Source organism: Falco rusticolus, chromosome 6, assembly GCF_015220075.1.
Source record: "Falco rusticolus isolate bFalRus1 chromosome 6, bFalRus1.pri, whole genome shotgun sequence".
Lineage (NCBI taxonomy): Eukaryota > Metazoa > Chordata > Aves > Falconiformes > Falconidae > Falco > Falco rusticolus.
This window is the reverse complement of record NC_051192.1, coordinates 68979036-69000837: the sequence shown is the minus strand read 5'-3', so window position 1 is coordinate 69000837 and position 21802 is coordinate 68979036. Positions and strand designations below refer to the sequence as shown.

The 21802-nt window shown below is 38.3% G+C and overlaps 1 protein-coding gene across 1 annotated transcript in view; it reads right to left on the bottom strand.

Moving 5' to 3' along the window:
- MYOM2 (myomesin 2) overlaps positions 1 to 21802 on the bottom strand; it is a 76924-nt gene that overhangs the window by 30026 nt on the left and 25096 nt on the right. The window contains exons 13-20 of the mRNA XM_037392963.1: positions 20740 to 20867; positions 17530 to 17713; positions 13961 to 14135; positions 12463 to 12584; positions 10082 to 10269; positions 5023 to 5149; positions 540 to 718; positions 259 to 373 (exon numbers count right to left, since the gene is read on the bottom strand). Of these exons, the coding sequence (XP_037248860.1) occupies positions 259 to 373; positions 540 to 718; positions 5023 to 5149; positions 10082 to 10269; positions 12463 to 12584; positions 13961 to 14135; positions 17530 to 17713; positions 20740 to 20867 (1218 nt within the window). The remainder of the gene's footprint in view (positions 1 to 258; positions 374 to 539; positions 719 to 5022; positions 5150 to 10081; positions 10270 to 12462; positions 12585 to 13960; positions 14136 to 17529; positions 17714 to 20739; positions 20868 to 21802) is intronic.

Below are 21802 nucleotides of genomic sequence, written 5' to 3'. Positions count from 1 at the left end.
AATTTAAGGAAATTAATTTTTATCACTCTTGAACTTTTAACATATGTGTTGTCATGCTTCTCACTTACAGCAAGTAACACCTTTGTTCATGAGAATAAAAATTTAAAAACAAGATTTTTTTCTTTAAGTTTTAAGGCTGAGAGCTTCTTAACTCTTGAAAGCACACTTAACTGCACTGCAATATCAAATCAGATTGATTAAATTCCCTTCTAAGTATTCCAGTATTTTACAAGCAGAGGAGACAAAACAGTTCATTACCTGGCCGTGCCTCAACAAGCACTGGTTCAGATATCTCAGATGACTTGCCTACCCCAGCATCATTCACTGCACGAACTTTGAAAACATAGGTATGACCCTCATGTAAATCAGTGACCTTGAAAAAGATAAAGACCAAAGCCAATTTAAACAACAATCTAAACTCTTTTGTTTACCATGAAGATGTTAGCATAAGCCCATGTTCAAATACACATCTTTGTTATACTCAACCAGCTGTTTCTAGAACTCAGTTTTGAATTAACACTTACTAATGAAAATGTTACCTTATAATAACGCGTGGAAGTAGGTTTCTCATTTGCAGTGATCCAGTCTTCTGTATCTACTTCCTTATAGTCCACTAAATACCCAGTAATAGGGCTTTTGCCTTCATACACAGGAGCTTTCCACAGAAGAACCAGTGATGAGTTTCTAACTTCACAAATTGTGAGACCATAGGCAGGACCTAAAATATTTCAAATATTGTAAGTTCATTTCAATATAATAAAATTTTGCAAACTGGCCCTTTAGAGGCCAAAATAATTTTGATTTGCCTGTGTTTGCTTTCAAAAGTCTTGTAATTTTCAAAAAACCTGGTATATGTGGTGTTTAGGTTGTTTTTCCTTCATGGCTCTATACAGCAATGCCTGCTTTACGCAGTGAGTGACATTAGTATTCTGAAGCACACATTCTTAGCTAGATCTTAGTAACTCCATTTTAAGGGAAAGCTATTCATGTGCAAAATCCATGCAGTTTAAAATTTTCCAACAAGTAACAGAGGTTATTATTACTTAATTCGCCAGCCCCACATCAAAGTTGATTTGCTGAGCCTGACTCAGGTTTATAATTTAGGATCAGGATTTTTATTTTTTGTTGGTATACATCAACCCTGATCCTTCAGACTAATCCAAAACCCACTGGTACCAGTGGACTTTGGATAGGGCTTCTCATTCCCTGACAGAAGAATTTTTCATTGTGAGGTGGATGATGATAACCAAGAAGAACTTCTTATAATGATGTGTGTTAGGAGGACTATTTACACCAAAAACATCCTGATATTCTATGAATAAGTGAGAGTACATACCTTTGGAGCTATCAGATTATGTTGTCCTGACTATACTTTCCTTCTCTCCTTCACTTAACTGTTCTAGTGCTATTCAGTTTAACTTGTAGCATTTGTTTTTTGCTATACTTCTGATATTTATTTATACCAGTAGACTATAAAGGCATAATCATATCTGTTTCCTACCATGGTGAAAACACCCGTGACAGAATACTGATATTCAGACAGATTATGTAACTGGAAGCTTACCTGTGTTTTAAATTTAGAGTAAGGAAACTTGAATGTACGTGAGACTTAGGGATTCTCTCAGTGTTGTCAGTTTGGTCTAATTCAAGATATTACTTTTCCCTGCAACACATCTCCTCATTTAAAAAAAAGAAGAGTAGCAAAACCTTACAAACCTGATTGTCATTCCAGCCTACATGATCTTAACCAGTGATGAATTAACATGAAATTTTTAATGTATGCCATTCAGCAAACACACAACAAAAAACAGTAGAAAAGTGTTTCCCCACAGTGGATAAGCACATTTCAGAAAAGAAACCTGTATGTACCGGTTGCAGACCTTATGAGGATAAACACTAGATTTTCTTATGGGAAGACTGCCATTTTCAAGGAGCCTAAAGCTTTCTCTGAGGGCTCTTTAAAAATCCCAATCTAAATGTCTATATATCCACAGTTAATTAAAATTCTACTGGCAGATGCAGCTGCTAGAAATCTAGACAGTAGAAGAAAATGTGTAATGAAATATGTTCTATTCTGAGGATTCTGAGACCACAGATGTTTCACTTTTTTTTTTAAAGTCATGTAAAATAATTCATTAGCTATCATTGTTAACTCACAGAGGCTCAGAGATACCTAAGACTAGAGTTCTGCAGAAGGATGAAATAATTATGGGCTCTGGGCAAGGAATCCATCACTCATGCTGGAAATCCTGCAAGGGGTTTTGGCCTTTCTAACAAAACCTCCCTTCCATATCAAAAGGTGGAAGAATATTTCATTGACATTGGGAGTATATTGCAGTCACATTACATTAGTCTTCAGTATCTTTAGTAAGTCAAGGAAGAGGGTCAGCCTCTTTCTCCCAGAGTTAAATCTCAATTATTTCTTTTCATTATTGCTAAACCATAGTTTAAAAACTTATTCTACAAAAGACTTGTGAAATATTTCAACAGGTTTGGCAATTTGTGGGAGTGGGGGTGGGTATGAGGGTGTTGTTTGTGGTTTTGTTTTTTAAACACAACGAATGCAATGCTCTTCGTTCAATTGGTTTCATAATGAGAACAATGTAATCGGCCAAGGAGTAGAAAGGTCAGATTGTTCATTATGAAAATGGAAATTTCACTCTCTTCATTTCCTGAAAGTGCCTTTTATTTTATTTCTTTATATATAATTTAAAATGAAGGATAATCTTCACTTGTTTACACACTAGGCAATTTCACTGACGTTTTAGAAACACTGTAGAGAGAATAAATCACAGATCCTTTCTTTAAGGAAAATAATTATTCCACTGATAATGCATTTATATTAAATATTACTAGATCATAAGAAAATGTAATTAACGGAAAGGTAGTTAAGGTCATATTAAATATTTTATTGACAGCTTTGTCATGTCATTAAATCCAGAAAGGAAGATTTATAAACTCAGAAGAATTTAGCTAGAAAACATGGAGAACAACTCTCTGACAAGCGGTTTTGCAAAAAAGAATCTGGACATTGAAAAGAAGTAAACTTGGAACTTAGCATAACAGTATAATGTTTCTTTAAAAAGACAAATAGAAAGGGATTTCTAAGCAGGCAAATAATTGTAGGTGTGGAGTTACCATTTCTCTGCTCAGCACTGAAAAATCTTTATTTGAAACAATGTCTCCAGTTTGTGTGCTGCTAATCAAGAAAGACATGAATCAAGTGGAAAAAGTTCAAAGAATAGCAAAAAAATTGTTTATGTAGAGATAAAGAATACTTGATCTATGGGGAAGATTGCATGAACTGGATTTTGTCAGTTGAAGGGGAAATCTAGGATGTGAGAGGAAAGGAATAATCTCTTCTTCAAGTTTTTGGTGGACAGGACAAAAAGCAAACAGGTTTAAATTGCAGGAAGAAAGATTCAGGAACATCAGAAAAAGCTTTTAAACTGTAAGCATAGTAAGATTAGGAACAGATCCTGTCGAAAGAGACTAGACTTCTTCATGGGTAGAAGCCTTTAACGATGGATTAGACAAGCCTCTGTCAAGGAGATAGGTATAGCTGATAGTACATGTGGGCAAGCAGTTGAGTTAGGTGACATTTGAGAGTCTTTCTTAGTAAATGATCCCGCAATCTTACTGAATTGTTTCTTGTTCCAGGCCAGAATTACTTTTTACATATAGCATAGAAAAGGAAACTGACATTTTCCTGTCGCTTTATGCTAATTATGTCCTTTTGAAATCACTAAAATTTCTAGTAGGTTTACAAAACCAGATTTAGAGGTTGGATTTTTTTTCTTTACGGACATAATATTTGCATGAACATTTAGGCATGAAACAGATGTGTGTAGGTGTCAGACAGCTCCTGATGACATAAATAAGTATTAGAATAGATCCTTAAATGCATGCCAAAGCTCAGTGTCATAAACAGAATTTGATTTAACAATACAGCAGTATTTTACAGCATTTTGGGGAAAAGGTAGAAATATATTAAAGTGGTAGGTGCCTGTGTTTTCATTATGGGCTGTACTGTGACATGCTTTGTTTAGGCAAATGGTAGCAGACATCAGAAATAGCTTCAGCAAAAGTCTTGCCTGGTATGAGCAAGGGTGTTATCATGTTATAAAATAAGCAGAATGGGCCTTCAAAAACCCTTTCATAGTTTATTTACAGAACTCGAGCATTACTGAGGGGAACAAATTCCCTAGATGTCTAACGCTTAGGGTTTTGTGCTCATGAGGTAGACTAAAGTTTAACTTTCTTTTACTGGTGGTCCTGAATTCAAAATACTTATTTAACATTTTCTACAGAGTTAGCATTGCAGTTGACAGTCTTCAGATACACCTACATTGCAAAACTGCAGACAACCTAAGCACAGATTTGAGTATTAGCAGTCACTTCTGCTGTGTGTTTGTTAGAACATTTGTTCTAACACCTGGCTAATAATTCTTAGGTAACACCTAGGTACAATCTAGGGGAAATACATGAATAAGGGCACGCTAGTTGAGACTGGAAGCCTTCAGATGTTAAGCATGAGCTACACAGTGCTACTTGCCTCTATGTCAAGAAACAGGCCCCTGTTGTGTCTTACTTATGACCAAAAACTATAGTTTTGGAATCTGAAACTCCAGGAGTATTCTTAATAGACTGCAATTATGGTGCAGAAATGGCTATATACTGTACAGGTGGCGAGTGTGAAGCAGAGCTTGGAAGGCTGGGGGTGAACAGCTGATAGAGATAAAAACATAGACTAAAGGCTGAAGACTTTCTTCTCCAAGCTGATGCAGGCAGTGAAAGGAGACACTCAGCAAGCTAAGTAAAGGTCACCCACTTCCCAGGACATCCAATGGGAATGTGGCGGTAGCTTTTAACAGGAGATCTCAGAAGCAATGGCAAACTCAATAGGTAATACAGCAGAAATTAACCAAAAGACTTCCGGTAGAATTTGGCTGAAACATTACACTGACGGTGTTTTAAGGAGTTTATACTGAATTAAAATTCATGAGGAACTAATAGACTTACCAGGTTCTGGCATAGTCCAGGCTTTACACTTAAAATGCTCACTGGGATCTGAAGGTTGACCTATTCCAACCAGATTTGCAGCAGCAACTTTGAATTCATAGAAGGCATCTTCTGTCAAATCCTCTACCTTTTTTGAGAAAACAATTCAATATATCAAAAGCCACGATTTATATTATTTTAATAAATTAAACATTTTAAAATAAGCATTGGTTAATTATCAGGCCTTACTCTTACTGTTCTGCTGGAGTATGGAAGGATCTAATTAGAAGATTTTACTCTGAAACCAATCACTGCAGAGATCTACATTGTGCTTCCATGTTTCAGCCAAATCATCCTACGAATAACAGCACTCAATATATTGGCATGAGAGGCTGTAAAAGCTTAGAATAAAGGTCCAAGGAGCCCATTCAATGAATGACCACTAGCAGATCCTTATGGGTGAGTGTTTTAACATGAAATAACCTTCTTGCATTGCTTATGAATGGCTATTCGTAAGTCATTCACTTAAGCAAGAGTTCAAATGGTGTTTTGGTCTAAAGAGGTCATAGTGAACTGATCAGGGAAGAAAGGAAACCAGGAAACTAAAGGAAAAGCCAATCCAATTAGTTCCACAGTGTGCTGATATAACTCTGGGAAAGACTGTCTTAGTAATTTTTTTCTGGCTTGTATGCATCTTTCTCTTAATATTACCTACCATTACTAAGTGAGGAAGTAAGCACTGGAAATGGGATGACCTGAATCCATGCTATACCTCCGCAAACATCCCTGGTAAATGAATCCTAACTTTTCTAATGAGTTCATCACCACATCACCATCTCATTTTGAGGTCAAGATAGACAAGCTATAATGCATATGCTTCTTGACACCCTGAGCACCTCATGGGAGCAGCACTCTTTCACCCTTCCTCTTCCAGATCACCTAAATATAATAAAGTCTTCTACACTTCCAACCTCTGCATAATTTTCCCGAAGTTATATTTAGTCATATGTCTCAAAAGAAAGGCACAGGTGAGGGTAGTACTTCTAGTGGACATACTAAACAGTTTTAGATTTTCATGAATAAATAAATAATAATGATATCCTTTGGGAAAATGTGAAATAAAAAAGGATTTTGGTGTGCTTTTTTTAATGGTAATAAACATATGATGGTATGGTAACAAACACGTCATGAGATAGCATCAAATACAAGACCAAAGCAAACAACATAAGCTAGGAAAAGTCATGCACTGATACAATTCAAACAGAATTTCCTGAAGATAGAGAGCCATGTAGTGTGATTCACAAGATAGAATAACAGCTCCGCCTGTAAAAATGGTTTTGAAATCCCAGGTTATTAAGGGAAAGACTATCTAGGGGTTCCCATAGAATTATTTATTCAGTGGGGTTTAAACCTTTAGTGATTTCTCATTTCTGTACTGTATATCTTAAGGCCTTCTCACCTTGCAATATGCCATAAAATTTTCTGTGCTACTAAAAACTTCTTGCTTTTATTTCCCATCATTATTTCAGATTTCAGTCATTCAAACTAATGTATGAAGATGCATCTTCAGGCACAAAGAGAGTTACTGGCAGGGCTGAGACTTAAATATCCAATTACTTAAACTATGAATGGTTTCCCTTGATTTAAATGACTCATTTGTTTACAAATGCATTAAAAATAAAAATATCTTAAAAGCATTGTTTAGTATTGCCCTTCCATGCCTATCCTACCTGCCCTTTTTTATTTCTCACCAACCATGCTCCATCTGCTATGTCAGAGATGTCAGGTATAAACTCACTCACAAGCATACATACCCCTGAGTGTTGCTGGCTGCCTTCTCTGTATGAAATAATCTTCCTGAGCTCATCTGCAGCATTATTTTCTACTTTATTGTCAAATAGCTGCTAAAGACTTATTTCTGCTGTGAGGTTTATAGGAAACTTTCTGACTTTCAGAAATAATTTTAAGAAATATTTGGGAATAAAATCTCGTTGTTCAACTTAAATTATCAAGCATCAGATTGATAATTAATTCCTACATCCTATCTTCCTAACCTTTCCTCATGGAAGTTCACATCAAAATTTTCCTGTTTTAAGAAACTGAATTCATTGTAAGTGCAACCAGAAAAAAATTATTTCAAAATTAAAATCATGGCTCTGGTACTCTGGAAAGGAGGCAATGAGGCATAATGCTAGGTTTATTAATATACTTCCTTTCCAGCTGAAGGCAGATTTAGAGAGTATGAACAGGTGCAGTTAGATTTGTTCTCAGCCTATCTCCATTTGATTTACAAGTCTCCAGTTCTATTGACAGCACGATCATATGACATCTGTTATCTGCTGGAAAGGCAACACAGCTAGGTGCACACACAGTCTAGGAGGTTCCTACAGAGCACTGATGATAACTTTTTGACACAGGTGGTAGAGAAGCCAAGGGGTCGAGGAGGCTCCTGGACCTTGTACTCACAAACAAAGGACTGGTTGGAGATGGGAAGTTTGGGGGCAGCCTTGGCTGCAGTGGCCATGAGATGATGGAGTTCAGGATCCTGCATGGAAGAAGCAGGACAATAAGTAGGATTACAACCCTGGACTTCAGGAGAGCTGATTGTGGCCTCTTCAAGGACCTGTTTGGAGGAATCCCATGGCTTGGGGCTCTACAAGGTAGCAGGGTCCAAGAGAGCTGGCTAATATTCAAGCATCACTTCCTCCAAGCTTAAGGTCAGTGCATCCCTATGAGTAAGAAATCAAGCAAAGGGGACAGCGGGACTGCATGGATGAGTAAGTAGCTTCTGGCCGAACTCAAACAGAAGAAGGAAGTTTATGGGATGTGGGAAAAGGGACAGGCCACTTGGGAGGAATATAGAGACGTTATCAGAGTATGCAGGAATGCATCAAGGAAGGCTAAGGTCTGTTTGGAATTAAATCTGGCAAGGGATGTCAAGGACAACAAGAAGGGCTTTTCCAAGTACAACAGTAGCACAAAGAAGATAGGGAAAATGTGGGCCCGCTGCTGAATGAGGTGAGTGCCCTGGTGGCAAACAACACAGAGAAGGCAGAGTTACTGAGTGCCGTCTTCACTTCAGTCTTTATTGCTAAGACCAGCCCTCAGGAATCCCAGACCCTGGAGGCAAGAAAGTCCAGATAAAGTAAGACTTTCCCTTGGTCAAGGAGGATCAGATTAGATGTCATTTAGGCAAATCTGACACCCACAAATCCATGAACCCCAATGGGCTGCACATCTGAGAGCTGAGGGAGCTGGCAGATGTAATTGCCAGAGCCACTCTCCATCATCTTTGAAAGGCCATGGAGAACAGGAATGGTGCCTGAGGACTGGAGGAAAGGCAATGTCACTGCAGTCTTCAATAAGGTCAGGAAGGATGACCCAGGAAACTACAGGCCAGTCAGCCTCACCTCCATCCCTGGAAAGGTGATGGAACAGCTCATCCTGGAGGACATCTCTGAGCATGTGGAAGAAGGTTATCAGGAGTAGTCAACATGGGTTCACCAAGGGGAAATCATTCTTGACCAACCTGATAGCCTTCTATGGTGGAAGGACTGGCTGGGTAGATGAGGGGACAATAGTGGGTCTTGTCTGCCTTGACTTCAGCAAGGCTTTTGACACTGTCTCCCATAACACCCTCATAGGTAAGCTCAGGACGTGTGGGTTAGGTAGGTGGACAGTGAAATGGACTGAGAACTGGCTGAATAGCAGAGCTCAGAGGGTTGTGATCAGCAACACAGTCTAGTTAGAGGTCTGTAGCTCATGGTGTTCCCCAGGGGTTAGTACAGGGGTCCAGTCTTCAACTTCATCAATGCCCTGGATGAAGGGACAGAGTGTCCCCTCAGCACATTTGCTGGTGACACAGCACTGGGAGCAGTGGCTGAGACCCCAGCAGGCTGCGCTGCCATTCAGCAAGACCTGGGCAGGCTGGGGAGCTGGGCGCAGAGGGACCTCATGGAGTTCAGCAAAGGCAAGTGTAGGGTCCTGCCCCTGGGCAGGAATAACCCCCCGCACCAGTACAGGCTGGGGCTGGCCTGCTGGGAGGCAGCTCTGCGGGGAAGGGCCTGGGAGCTCTGGTGGGCAGCAAGGTGCCCATGGGCCAGCAGTGTGCCCTGGTGGCCAAGGCCAGTGGGACCCTGGGGTGCATCAGGAGGATCATGGCCAGCAGGTGGAGGGAGGTGATCCTGCCCCTCTGCTCTGCCCTGGTGAGGCCGCATCTGGGGTGCTGTGTCCAGTGCTGGGCTCCCCAGTTCAAGAGAGACTGGGAACTACTGGAGAGGGCCCAGTGGAGGGATACACAGATGATGAGGGGGCGCTAGCCTCTCCCTTACGAGGGAAGGCTGAGAGAGCTGGGCCTGGGGAAGAGAAGACTAAGAGGGAAGCTTACCCAATGTCTAGAAATATCTTAAGGGTGAGTGCCAAGAGGATGGGGCCGGGCTCTTTTCAGTGGTGCCCAGCTACAGGACAAGGGGCAATGGGCACAAACTGCAACACAGGGAGTTCCACCTGAATATGAGGAAAAACATCTTTCCTTTGAGGATGGCAGAGCCCTGGCACAGGCTGCCCAGAGAGGCTTTGGAGTCTCCTTCTCTGGAGACATTCAAAACCTGCCTGGACACAATTCTGTGCAATCTGCTCTAGAAGAACCTGCTTTAGCAGGGGGTTAGAAAAGATGATCTCCAGAGGTCCCTTCCAACCCCAACCATTCTGTGATTCTGTGATCTGTCCTGCTAAATGCTTCCATCCTTTCTCTGCATGTTATTATACTGGCGATATATATAGTGCTCATTAATTAATTTACTTTATGAAGCATTTTATAGCTCATCCTGTTCTATGTAAAAAATGTGCTTTACACCTTTCACCTCAAAAATTTCCTCATCTGAATGGCCTTATTGGAATATCATAGCACAGGATGGCACTGATTCTCTAATCCAGTTTTTAGGCCTGTTGCACTCCAAAATACAAAATGGAAGGACTTGGTTTTGTTACAGTAATTTTTCTGCAAGAAAGTAGAACTCCGCCAAAAGCAAAGAAATGGTGCACATCAATGCCAGAAAGATAAGGATTAAAAAGTACCAACCGTATAAATCGTCTGGGTAATAAGGGAGGAATTGACTTCATGCCAGTTTTGATGGTTAGCTTCCCGCTTATCCATATAATAACCAAGGATTGGTGAACCTCCACTGTACTTCGGTGCTTTCCAGCCAAGGGTCATTGAATGACCATCACAGTTCAGAAGTGTGATACCATGAGGATATGATGGACAAGCTATAAGGAAATAAGCAACCTGAGAGTTAGGACAGAGTCTAAAACACTGCAGTGTAGAAGTTGTTTAGCATTTTTTGTACAGCTTTTTTTTTTTCCCCCTGCAGCATACTGCTATCAGTAACATATAAGTAACAAAGCAGTTGTAAAGCTGTTAATAAACATTAATTTTATCTTCAGACATAAACGTGGAAGTTTTTGAAACATCTGCCTAATGTGCTGCCCTCTCACGAGATAGCAAGAAGGAATAGATTATCTTTGGTATGGAAATGATAATGCCAGCAAAAATGTCTCCAGACCAAATATTGTTAGAAGATTGAAATTAACCAGATCTTTTCCTGTTAAGAAACAAATAAGCTGCTCAAGTGCTTTTGCAATACAGTAAGAATCACCCAATAAGAAAAAAAATAAGAAGGCGGCTTGAACTTGAATGAAATTAAGTCATGATTGTCTGATCTATGGACTTCATGGTTTCCCTCTCCTATCCCCCTACTAGATGCCTATTTCAGACTGGGAGTGCTTTCTGCCCTGTAAGGTATAGAAAAAATCTAGACTTTCAGTAACTTAACCTATGCTGAGGCAGAAAAGACACTTCCTTCATGAGTTGACCTGCATGAGTTTACTCCCATCTGTAGCAGAAGCAGAAGTGTCACCCAGACATCCTCCTAGAGATGAAGAAAACTGTTTTCCTGAGTTTTTTATGCCCCTACCACTAACAAACACCTTTCTAGCAGACACTGTTTTGTATTTGCCATCCATGCATGAAATTTTGCCCAAAGATACCCTTTCTTGACCCTGTTGTGCTGCAGTCAGCACAGGCTAAGCTCCTGCCTGTAAAGCTCATATGATATTTTCAGTTGAATTACGAGTATAACTTGAGAGAATGTAGCTTACCTCATTCAGAAGAGAATATTTTGGCAGAGGCCTTTAATACAGTCCCTGATCTTGTAGCTGTACTAATGATTAGCATGAAAATGGATAATAATCAGCAGAACTGATTTGTTCTTTTTTTCAAAGGTGGTGGTATACTCAGCAGCCATAAAATATGGCCTTTGCAATTATTACTGCTTCTTGGTAAATGACCATAGCAAACTCCTATACATACCTTTAAAATAATACTACAGGAAGATTCTATCCATGCTAATGTAAGTCACCTATAAATAGTCCTGCTAAATTTCTGTTAAGGCTATCAAAATAGATAAAAAACATCCACATCCCATAAGTGTGTGTGTAAGATCCGCGTGCTTTGAGCTTGGTGACATACCCCATGCAACCCTCATCCTCAAAACACACAGTGACAAAATAAAAGGTGCAAGTGCATTTACAACACAGGGGTGATAGATGTGCCATGTACCACCTACCCATATGAGACACACTTTTTCCTGAAAAAATCAAATAGAGTAAGTTTGTCAGTAACACCTCATCCAAATGTATCTTCTAATAGGCATTATGAAATATAAATCTTTTAGACGGTTATTTCTGACAAGTATGCCTATTGGTCTTCTTCTCCAAGAGATGGAGGACATTCAGATAGGGCAAAGGTGTTCTATTTTTAATTTTTCAGTATGAAAATGAAACTGTGCAGAAATGAAAATTTGATCATAGTAGCCCAGATCTGTGTACTTTTTGTTCTAAATAATTATCCAACCTTTCACCCGGCATGTATCATTCCCACTGAAGGCTGCACAATGATAGTTCTTACACTGAAATTTTGTTTGCAGGGTGCCACAGGAGGTAGACTGTGCTCCAACCTGAAGCAGCCAAAGGGAATTTTGTCTTTGCATCAGCCACACAGTAATAAAGTTTCCTAAAACTCTTTTTAATGAGCAGATTTTGTGCTAAACTGATTTGCACTACTCCAAATCACCCAGAAGCTACTTGTTTAACAATCCAGTTTCACGTTTTCTTTGTTACAGCTGAGGAACAGACAGCAACCTGATCATTATAGTGAATCTGACCCAATATTTCTAACAGGCATTATGAATAACTTAAAAAAAAAATAAAAAACCAAACCAAAAAACACGACAACGTCTTTTCTCTAGAACAGCCACATGCCAGAGCATAAACATCACTAAGAGGATGTGCTAAATGCTGCAAAATGTACTGTTATAACATATGAGACCAAAGGAGTGGATTGCTGGAAATACATAATTCATTCAAGAAACAAGAAGTCAAGTTGCACAAAATTATACTTACTAAGGGCTGCCTGTACTGTTATAGCCTCTGACTCCTGTGAGTTTTCACTGAATCCTACAGCATTCACAGCTTTCACACGGAAGACATACTGCTCTCCAGTTTCCAAACCATGAACAACAAACCTGGGTTAAAACAGTAGGATCACATATTAGTTTATATTTTATAGGAACCATTCCGTGCTGTAACATGAAATCCTGGCAACAAACAGAAAACTCAACTGCATGAGTGCTTCACAAAGGACTATATTTCTAAGAGGGAAACTGTGATGCAATGACTTACAATATAATACAACAACATACAATGTAATTGGATGGGACACTGGAATAAAAGTCACAGTACTCATTAAATTGCTATTGCTGATGTACCGGGTAGAGTCAGATAAACTAGCGATACAATCCCTCTGAACTCTGGCTTGCTCAACTCTAATCTATTCTGGGAAGGGAGTATATTTTTCACTGTGTTTTCATAGTCATTATCAAAACCAGCTTTCAGTTTTGAGCTCAGGTTCTAGATAATTACCGTAGCACAATAGTCAGAACTGTCTTACTGTAGGATATGTTCATATATGAACAAATGAAGTGTTTTTTCTTATTTTTGTGCTGTCCCAATCCCTTTGACGAAGAATTAGCCTCTACATTTTCTTTGATCAAATTCCTTGACTACTTGGTCAAAGGATTTGGCAGAATACTCACTCAAAATTAATTAATAACTGACAAAATACACTAAAAAACATGATGTATTTGTTACATGCCCATAAGAAAATACAAATTACGCATCTAAACTTTGCATTTGGTGAATGATTACAATAAAATTAAACATGATTATCACACAGGAAATTACTTGAAGAATCACATAATGAAGTATAATATTTTCAGGAGTGAGTACAAAAATCATCAGAAATACAGACAGAGCTAGCATGATGACAAGGGAACTAGAAAAAGGGGCTACTGTCCTTTACCCATAGATTTAGCAGGTCAGGGAGCCCTGATGTTTCTGGGACAGGACACTTGGATTTCCTGCACAGTAGTGCCAGCAGCCAAAGCACTTTCCCTACCATATTTATAGCAGACATGGCCTGCCCTTTTGCCCTGATGTCCATGGACTACGGGAAAGCTTCCGAGTTCCCTCTTCTTCTCATAGTCTTCTTCATGTGCATCAGCTCTGTTTATCCCACAACACAATTCAGACTTTTAGAAAGTCATTCATCTTATGCATACTCAAAGAATCATGTCTCTGGAACCTGCTTTTATAACTCAAAAGTCATGGAATACACAAAAGATGCTTCCCTTTGGAGATTTTTTTTTTAAAAAAGGAGGGAGGTGGGGGGCATGACACACGACAAGTCTGCCCTGCAATCTGAAAAGCTTAGCTCTGAGAATTTGTACACTGTTTTTCTTCACATTCATTCAACATTCTCCTTCCATGATAACACCAAAATTAGCTTAAAACTATCCTACAGTTTTCAAATCTCCCCAAAATACAGAAGTACTGTCAATACCTGTTATATTTAATAGGTTTATGATTACTAGGTTCCCAGTGATTTGATCCCACCACAGAATAGTCAATATAGTAGCCATACAAATCCTCTTCATGTTTTGGTTTATCCCATTGAACTACCACTGATGTTTTTGTATTTCTTGTTGCCACTACTCGACCAGGTGCAGAGGGGACAACTAAGAAAAAGAGAGAAAACATATACTACTATGAAATACATAAAAATAAAAGTAAGCTGAGGTAGATGCAACACTGTATACTTTTATCATATTTAATCACTACAGCTATGACTTGTTAATATTGCTATATGAGATACATTTTAGTATATTTGTTTCACTGTAAGTCTGGATACTTCTATACATTGTATAAAGATATTTATTTTTCTATTTTATATAGAAATTTTTATATAGAATATTTTCTATATTAAACTTACTCTAAGTGATGAGGCTCCCTACCTGTCTGATTTTATATAGATTTTCTGATCAGTGAGTTGTAGGAGAACATATTTTCAAATATCAGTGTGAATAAAGACGTACAGATATGAAAATGTTCTCTCTCAAAAGTTCTCTTTCAAATAAAGAGGCTTATGTATAGGTTATGTCCGTGTAACACTACTGCATCAGTAAGAAATGCATGTAAACTGTAGAGCTGTGATAGCATGAGTATTAGGAAATACTGCTTTCCAGTCAACTAATGACAACCCCAATTCAGAAAAAGCCAGCTTTTCAGGACAACTTTAAACATATGTTTGACTGCTAAGTGTTTAGCTAAACTTAGCTAGATGGATTTCACAGAAGCATAGGAGCATTGATTAGAAGAGGTCTTTGAGGATTGTCTAGTCCAACCTATCACTAAGAATGGGATTATCTCCAACACTAAACTGAATTGTCAGTCACAGGTCTGTCCAAGTCTTGAAAACTTCTGACAATGAAAATTTCACAGCTCCCCTGCACAACCTCTTCCAGCATTGCACCACTCTTGCACCTTTTTCACTGAGAAAATATGTCCAACCCAATTTACTAAGCTACAATTTGTGACTGTTGCCTCTTTTTTTTCTTTTTTCTTTTTTTTTTTTGTCATCTGGTATTGCTGAGAGCAGTTCCGCACCACCATCTTTGTAAATCACCGAACTAAACAAGCACAGCTATCTCCATCTCTCTTCACAGGTCACAACCTCTAGGTCCCTGGCTATCTTGGTTGCCATCCCTTGGCCCTCTCCAGTCCCTCTGTTCCTCTACATCCATGCCTCTAGTCTAAGGAAGCCAGAACTGGAACCAATACTTCAGGATCAACCTCAGCAGCACCAAGCAGAAGCGGATAAAGCTTCCTTCAATCAGTTGACTACAGTTCTCCCAATGTAGCATAGTACACAGTTCACTTTACATGCAGTGAAAGGTCACTGTTGGTTTATATAGATCTAAACACCTTGAATGTGCATAAATAGAACCAGAAACGTCAAGATCTAAATGGAAAAAAAAAAATAAATCTTAGTAAGGGCCAACACACAGTCTGTGCCTGAGCTTTCATAATATAAGGAATGAATGCAGTGTCTCAGCCTTTCATGGTACATTAAGAGAGGCATCCAGCACTCATCTATTGAAGGCATTTTAAATTCCTCAGATTGATACACTGTAGAGAACTACAAGCAGCATGAAAGAAAAGAAAGGCAGCATTTTTTCATTAAGTCTTTCAATCTCACAATAAAAAAATAATACTTACCCACTGTTGTACTTTATGCAATAAATCTGTAAGATCAATTGAGTTCATTTTGAGATAGATACCTACATTTAGGACTTTATCTGGGTCTACAATCATATGTTCTTAAGCTGCCATTATAATCAAAGAGCTGGGGCTTAATTCAGTTACCCAAACAAATTCATTTAGGGCCATTTTAGAGCATCTGAGACTTCTTCATGGAGCTGCCATATATGACACAGGAGATACTGAACATCTACATCCCTTTGAAAAGGGTGAAAGCATTTCAAAATGTACTAGATTCTGTTTAGTCAATTAAACTGAGCCTCTGATCAGTGGTTGATCTGATCAGAGTCCTGAAAATTATTCATCTCACCCCAATGTAGATGCTTCGTAGCTGTGTGCCATGGGGCAACTTTCGGCAACATCAGCCATTTGAGCTCCATCAGCATGGAGCTCCATCCTGCAGTTGCCACAGTGAGAGCAGAGGCATCTACAGCACCTGTAGATGTCTACAGGGAAACATCAAAATTTAGCTGTTCATTTCAAACTGCATATTATTTAACCACTCAATTCAATTGCATAATATTAAGTGTAATTTTGGATGGCCTAGGATACCCCATCCATCCTCCAGTTTGTGCCCAAGAGAGAAAGCTACCCATAATTCCTGCAAAATGATTGCCAACCCCATGAAGTTGTTTCAGCTACTCTCAGGAATGTCAAATGGTGCTATGTGCAGGCAACCAAAACAGGCCATATGCGTCTGATATATTTTAGTTCAGGTGATAAACTCCACCTCTGAAAATACTCCTGCAGTTTCTCTTTAAAATACCATATTCTGCTTTCTACTTTCAGCTATAGCTATGATTTATTCAGAACATCTTGCTTTAACCCCTAAGGGATAGTCCATTTTCTGTACTAAGTGAAATAAATACAGAGTTTTTCTTCCCTACTTTGGGGCATGTGGAATGGTTTAAATAATTTATATGCATTAATGAGACATCAAATCAAGAATACATAAAAGCAAAAGATGTTTTTATCTCATTATGTATAGCTATAGACAAAGCTAAAGGTGATGGATTACATTTCTTAAAATAATGGTAAACATTAAGAAGGCTATGGCTATCAACACTTAGTGAACTATGGTATATCAGATACTGTAAATATTTCTTATATTTCCAGCAAGTGTGCTAGTAAAATATGTGCTCTTAAGGTGACAGCTGTCAATACATGGGGCTTTTATATGTGACCCCTGCAAAACTGCAAGAGCAAACCAAATATTTGAGCAACATGATGAGTAACCACTCCTTAAATTTTCACTTGTGTTTGTGAAAGTGGCCCCAAGATAAACACTTTTCATTTGTAAGTTACCACTGAATATGTAGGTGTATCTTTCCCCTACCCCTGAAATCCAGTCATTTGCATGACACAGGAATTCTGCATCAGCAGTAATTTGCAATTTAGAATACTAAGAAAGAAATGAAAGGCTACCTTATCTAGCTGAAACTGTAGGGAATTAGGTAGTATATAATTACCTGAGCCAGACAATACAATCATTAAGTTAGCAATTAACCTGTATTATCCTATTTTTTTACAAGTCACATTAATAGAGCACTCTGAAGAATAAAAACCTAAAATTAATTTAACTTTTTAACAATTATTAGTCTCAGCAAGGAGACGTGATTATTAAGAAAGTTTTGGAATGTTTCTAAAAGTTAGCATCTTGGTCTTTTTGAAATTATTTACAGTATTGAACACAAATTGATTTGATTACTATTCTTGTAATTATACTAATCTAACTATAATGAGAGTTCTCTATTTCCATTTTGTAAAATATGAATTGTATTTAATATTAATACCTTACAATTAATGCCTTACCAACAGTATCTTGTGGTTGAATAGGTTCTGTGATTTCAGATGGATCGCTGATGCCATGCTTGTTTGCTGACAAGACTCGGAAAACATACGATTTTCCTTCTGCAAGGTCAAACACTGCATAGCGAGGAGATTTTACTGCAACCTGTGCATTGACTCTTTGCCAGCTTCCACTGCCAACCATAGACTACAAAAAAAAAAAAAAAAAAAAAAAAAAAAAAGCTGTGAATCACTTCTGTGAACTGTCAAAAATGAACATTGCATCTTGTCATGAATTTATTTCATAGCTATGAGAGAAGGGTCACTCTCAAATACCTCACTTTAACATATGCAAATTTTCATAGCTCATGCATTTCATTACTCTGCAAAAGGGTCTGAATACCTCACTGAATGTCTCCCTGCCTGTCTAGACTTCAATATATGCACACTTGTACATACAGCTAGCCTTCACTTAGGGCCACAACTGTCAACTGTGACTGGTCCCAAAAGAATTACTCTCATGTCCTGCAAAACTCACTTGAACACCCAAAGGTTCAGTATAAAAAAAGCAAGTCCTAATCCAAATTCTGAAGAAAGGTAGGGAAGGGGATGCTATTTTACTCACTGCTTTATCTTTATTTATTATATTAAGTAAGTTCATGTCCCTAAAAACATTCATCAAATGAAATAATTACTTTTGAATATTCTCAATGCAGCAGCTGAGCTAACCATCACCGCAACTGCACGTGGAAGAAAGCCAGAAAACCAGCACTCTGAGAGAAGTCTGCCGTCCATTAGGTTCCCTAGATAAACTGTTGGTCCAAAACAGAAATTAGTCATGGATTCTTTCAACAACTTTAGTAAAACCCAAGTGCCCAGTAAATAGCTTAAATAAAATTTTGTTCAAGCACAGGAAGGTGCATACAAATTAAAAGTTTATAAAATTCTGGAACAGAGAGTCTGGGAACAAAACCTGATAGACCATGAACTTCTTAGAGGAGGAAGTGTTTCATGGGTGCTTGGAAACTACCTTGTGTATAATGAGGCCTACTATAGATAAATAATAAAAATGTAAACAGCTGGGGCCCATATATCAAAATATTTTCATAGATACTGAATCCACCTAGTGTTCTTAACAGAAAAAAAGAAATATAACATCCGTTTTTTCATCATAAAAATATGGAAATATTAAATAAGCATTATTTTTACATATATTTTACTTTCTGGCATGAAAAACACTAATTGTTTTACTTCATTTTCACAAAGGAAAGAATCAACATCACATTTTATTCTGTAGTTTGATTTGGTTTATCTGTTAAATAATGATTTCAAGGGAACATTGCTATACAGCATAGAGAACTCATTTCCATTTTGTGTTTCCTGAAGCCTTTAAAAATACATTTTTATTCTTCAGCACTGAGTCTTCCTTATTTTAAATAAATTAACAAGAAATTGTGCTTTTCAAAATTAACAGATGACTGTTGAAAGCAAAAAACAAACATTCACCTATGAACTGACTGAGCTATTCATATGTAGAAGTTATTTATATGCAAAAAGATTTTAGATTCAGGTATTAATTAGTATAATGAACCTTTTCTTTCTAATAATGGTCTTTTAGTTCTCATTCTCACTTTCCCTCAGTAAGTTTGGCATTTAATTAAGACTTGTTCATCATTGTCATTGCTCTATACTGTGTCTGGGGTTATATAAAGCCATTTCTGCAAAACAAGCAGACACATATATATTTTCTAATTCATACTTAGAATGAAATTCAACTAATCAAATGTAGGTGTCCACTCAATGTAAATCTACATCTGAGATTTTTATCTGAGCTATTTCTTCATATTCTGGAAACAAGATATTTTCATGCCAAGAGTGATTCAAAATCCTTAAGTCAGTATGCTTGACATTTATCGATAACAGAGGATGTATACAAGTGGGAATAAGCACAAATAAGTACAAAGACATGCTATTTTATTGCACAGAAAGAAAACTAGATATTTATTTCTATGGAAATTTTCATTACTTCTTTTGAACGTGAAAGACAGAGTGGGAGAAATCATGGACGTGCTTGCTGGGAAATTTATCTAGTGACTGGACTTCACTTGACACATATTGGTTCAACACCCAGATGGTAATGGATGAAGAAGAATGTAGACATGGGCTGTGAAGGCCTTTTGAAGTGGTAGTTTTGACTGTAATGAAGGAAAAGACAAGATGGGGGGTGTAAAAAGAGGAGTGATGTGAGCAGAATGATTGTCTGGGAAATTAACTTTGGAGGAATATTCTTGACAGATGTGAGAAGAAAAAAATGACATGGTAAAGCCCTGAGAAAAGGCTGTCACAATATGAAAGATGCAAATTGAATGTGTCCAGTTTTACGGACAGTTTTAATGTTTGTGGATCATTAAGATGGGGTATATGCTAAAGGCATAATTCATAAAAACTAAGTATAGTTTGGCATGTAAGGGTTTTAGAGGTCAGGTACCATGCCCAATTTACCTACTGGGGAAACTTTGTAGCAAGGAAGAAAGATTATGACTTCTGGCTATAATCCAAAATACTTAATTTAAAAACCTGGCTCAGGGAACAGATGTATCTAAATCTTAGTAGCTTAGATGGGAGAAGAACAGATCTCTCCCACTGTAATCACTGCAGTCCCCTGTCAAGTCAAAGGGAAGAAGGTGGTAGCTATGAAGGCTACCAGGGAGCAGCGAACTTGAGAAAGGCATCTGCCTCTCCACTGAGCTTACAGGGAATAAATTGGAAATGTCAGGGTATAGCAGAGAGTGTCATAAGCCTGCAAAAAGGAAAGTGAGGATCAAATTATGAGTTGCTGTTTATTCCTTGCTCTACCACAGGACTATCAGAAACTTCCCTTTAATACAAGCAGACTGCAAACTTCCCAGTCTTGCCTGTTAGGATTGTAAAATCTTAAGATTTTTCTATTAAACCTCTACCTTACACATGTAGTTTCTTTTCATTTTAGACAATAGTAAGCAAATAGCACAGGAGCATTCTTTTTCCCGGACCTTGAATTTCAATGCTCATTAAATCATGTAATAAGAGATTTGATTGTCCATGCTTCTCTAACATCCTATTGCCAAATCCTGTGAGACCACAGAAATTGTTAGGTTTATTGTTCATTCTGTAGTTCTAAAAATTAGTTGAATGTAATTGCACACAGCAATGGAACACCTTACAGCTGAATGCCACCACTGTACAGTACAGTACCTTCTCAATGAAATACGTCAGTGGCTCCCTGCCACGGGGAACAGGTGGATCCCAGCTGAGTACAACATATGTTTTGCTGATTTCTGAAGCATGTACATTGGTGGGAGGGCCTGGAATCTGAATGTCGCCTGGAAGAGCAATAAACGTAGTGAGTGTTAAACAGCAGATTAACCCTTGGGTCAGCACTCATGCCACAGCTCATCTTTCTGAAGTCCCACCCTGCAGTGCAATGCTCAGCTATTAGGGGCTACGGTATCATCTGTGCAGCTCACTTGCCCACTTCAACAAAATTCTAAGAAATAAAGCATCAGTTTTAAAAGCTAGTTATTTACTTTTTCAGTAAAAATTAAATCTGCCCCCTGAAAACCTGTGCATTTGTCACATTTTGTTTCTTTGATCACATTTGATCTGCTGGACAGAATTCCTTAGAAAAAAAACCTACTCACTATATGCAAACAAGAAATTTTTTTGATCAAAGGCAGAAGTCTAAAGGGTTATTACAAGAAGTGAGACTAGAAGAAGATATCTGGAAGGGATGAACAGTAAGCAGAAAAGCAGCTTAAAACAAAGTGGAAAGCAGAACCTATCAGCAATGTATGCTGTAACATGATAGTATTGGCAACCATATAGACGTGGATCAAACACATAAAAGTATGTCACCAGCCCTCTGGTGACTCGACCAGTTGGTGTGGCCTAATCAAACCCTCTCCTCACTCACTCTGCAGGGTTACGAGGCAGGAGCTGAGTACCCTGGGCCAGGCTGGAGGAATTTAGTGTGGCTCTTTGCGATCATGCTCACCCATTGCAGTCTGAGAAGCCACCAGTTTTGCTGTCCAAGCAATTACAATGGTGTAAACCCGTATTAGATAGGAGACGCTAGGATCTATGATGGACTGCTTCAGGCATAGCTACACAGCCCTGAAGAAGCTTCTTCTTGGTAACAGGTCAGAAATGGCAACTCAGCAGATAGCTACAAATATTTTATTTTATGGTTTGCAATAGAGAAAGCAAAAAGTTTTGTTCTTTTAAGGTACCTTTTGCCACTTCTCAGGCTAGCAAGGAG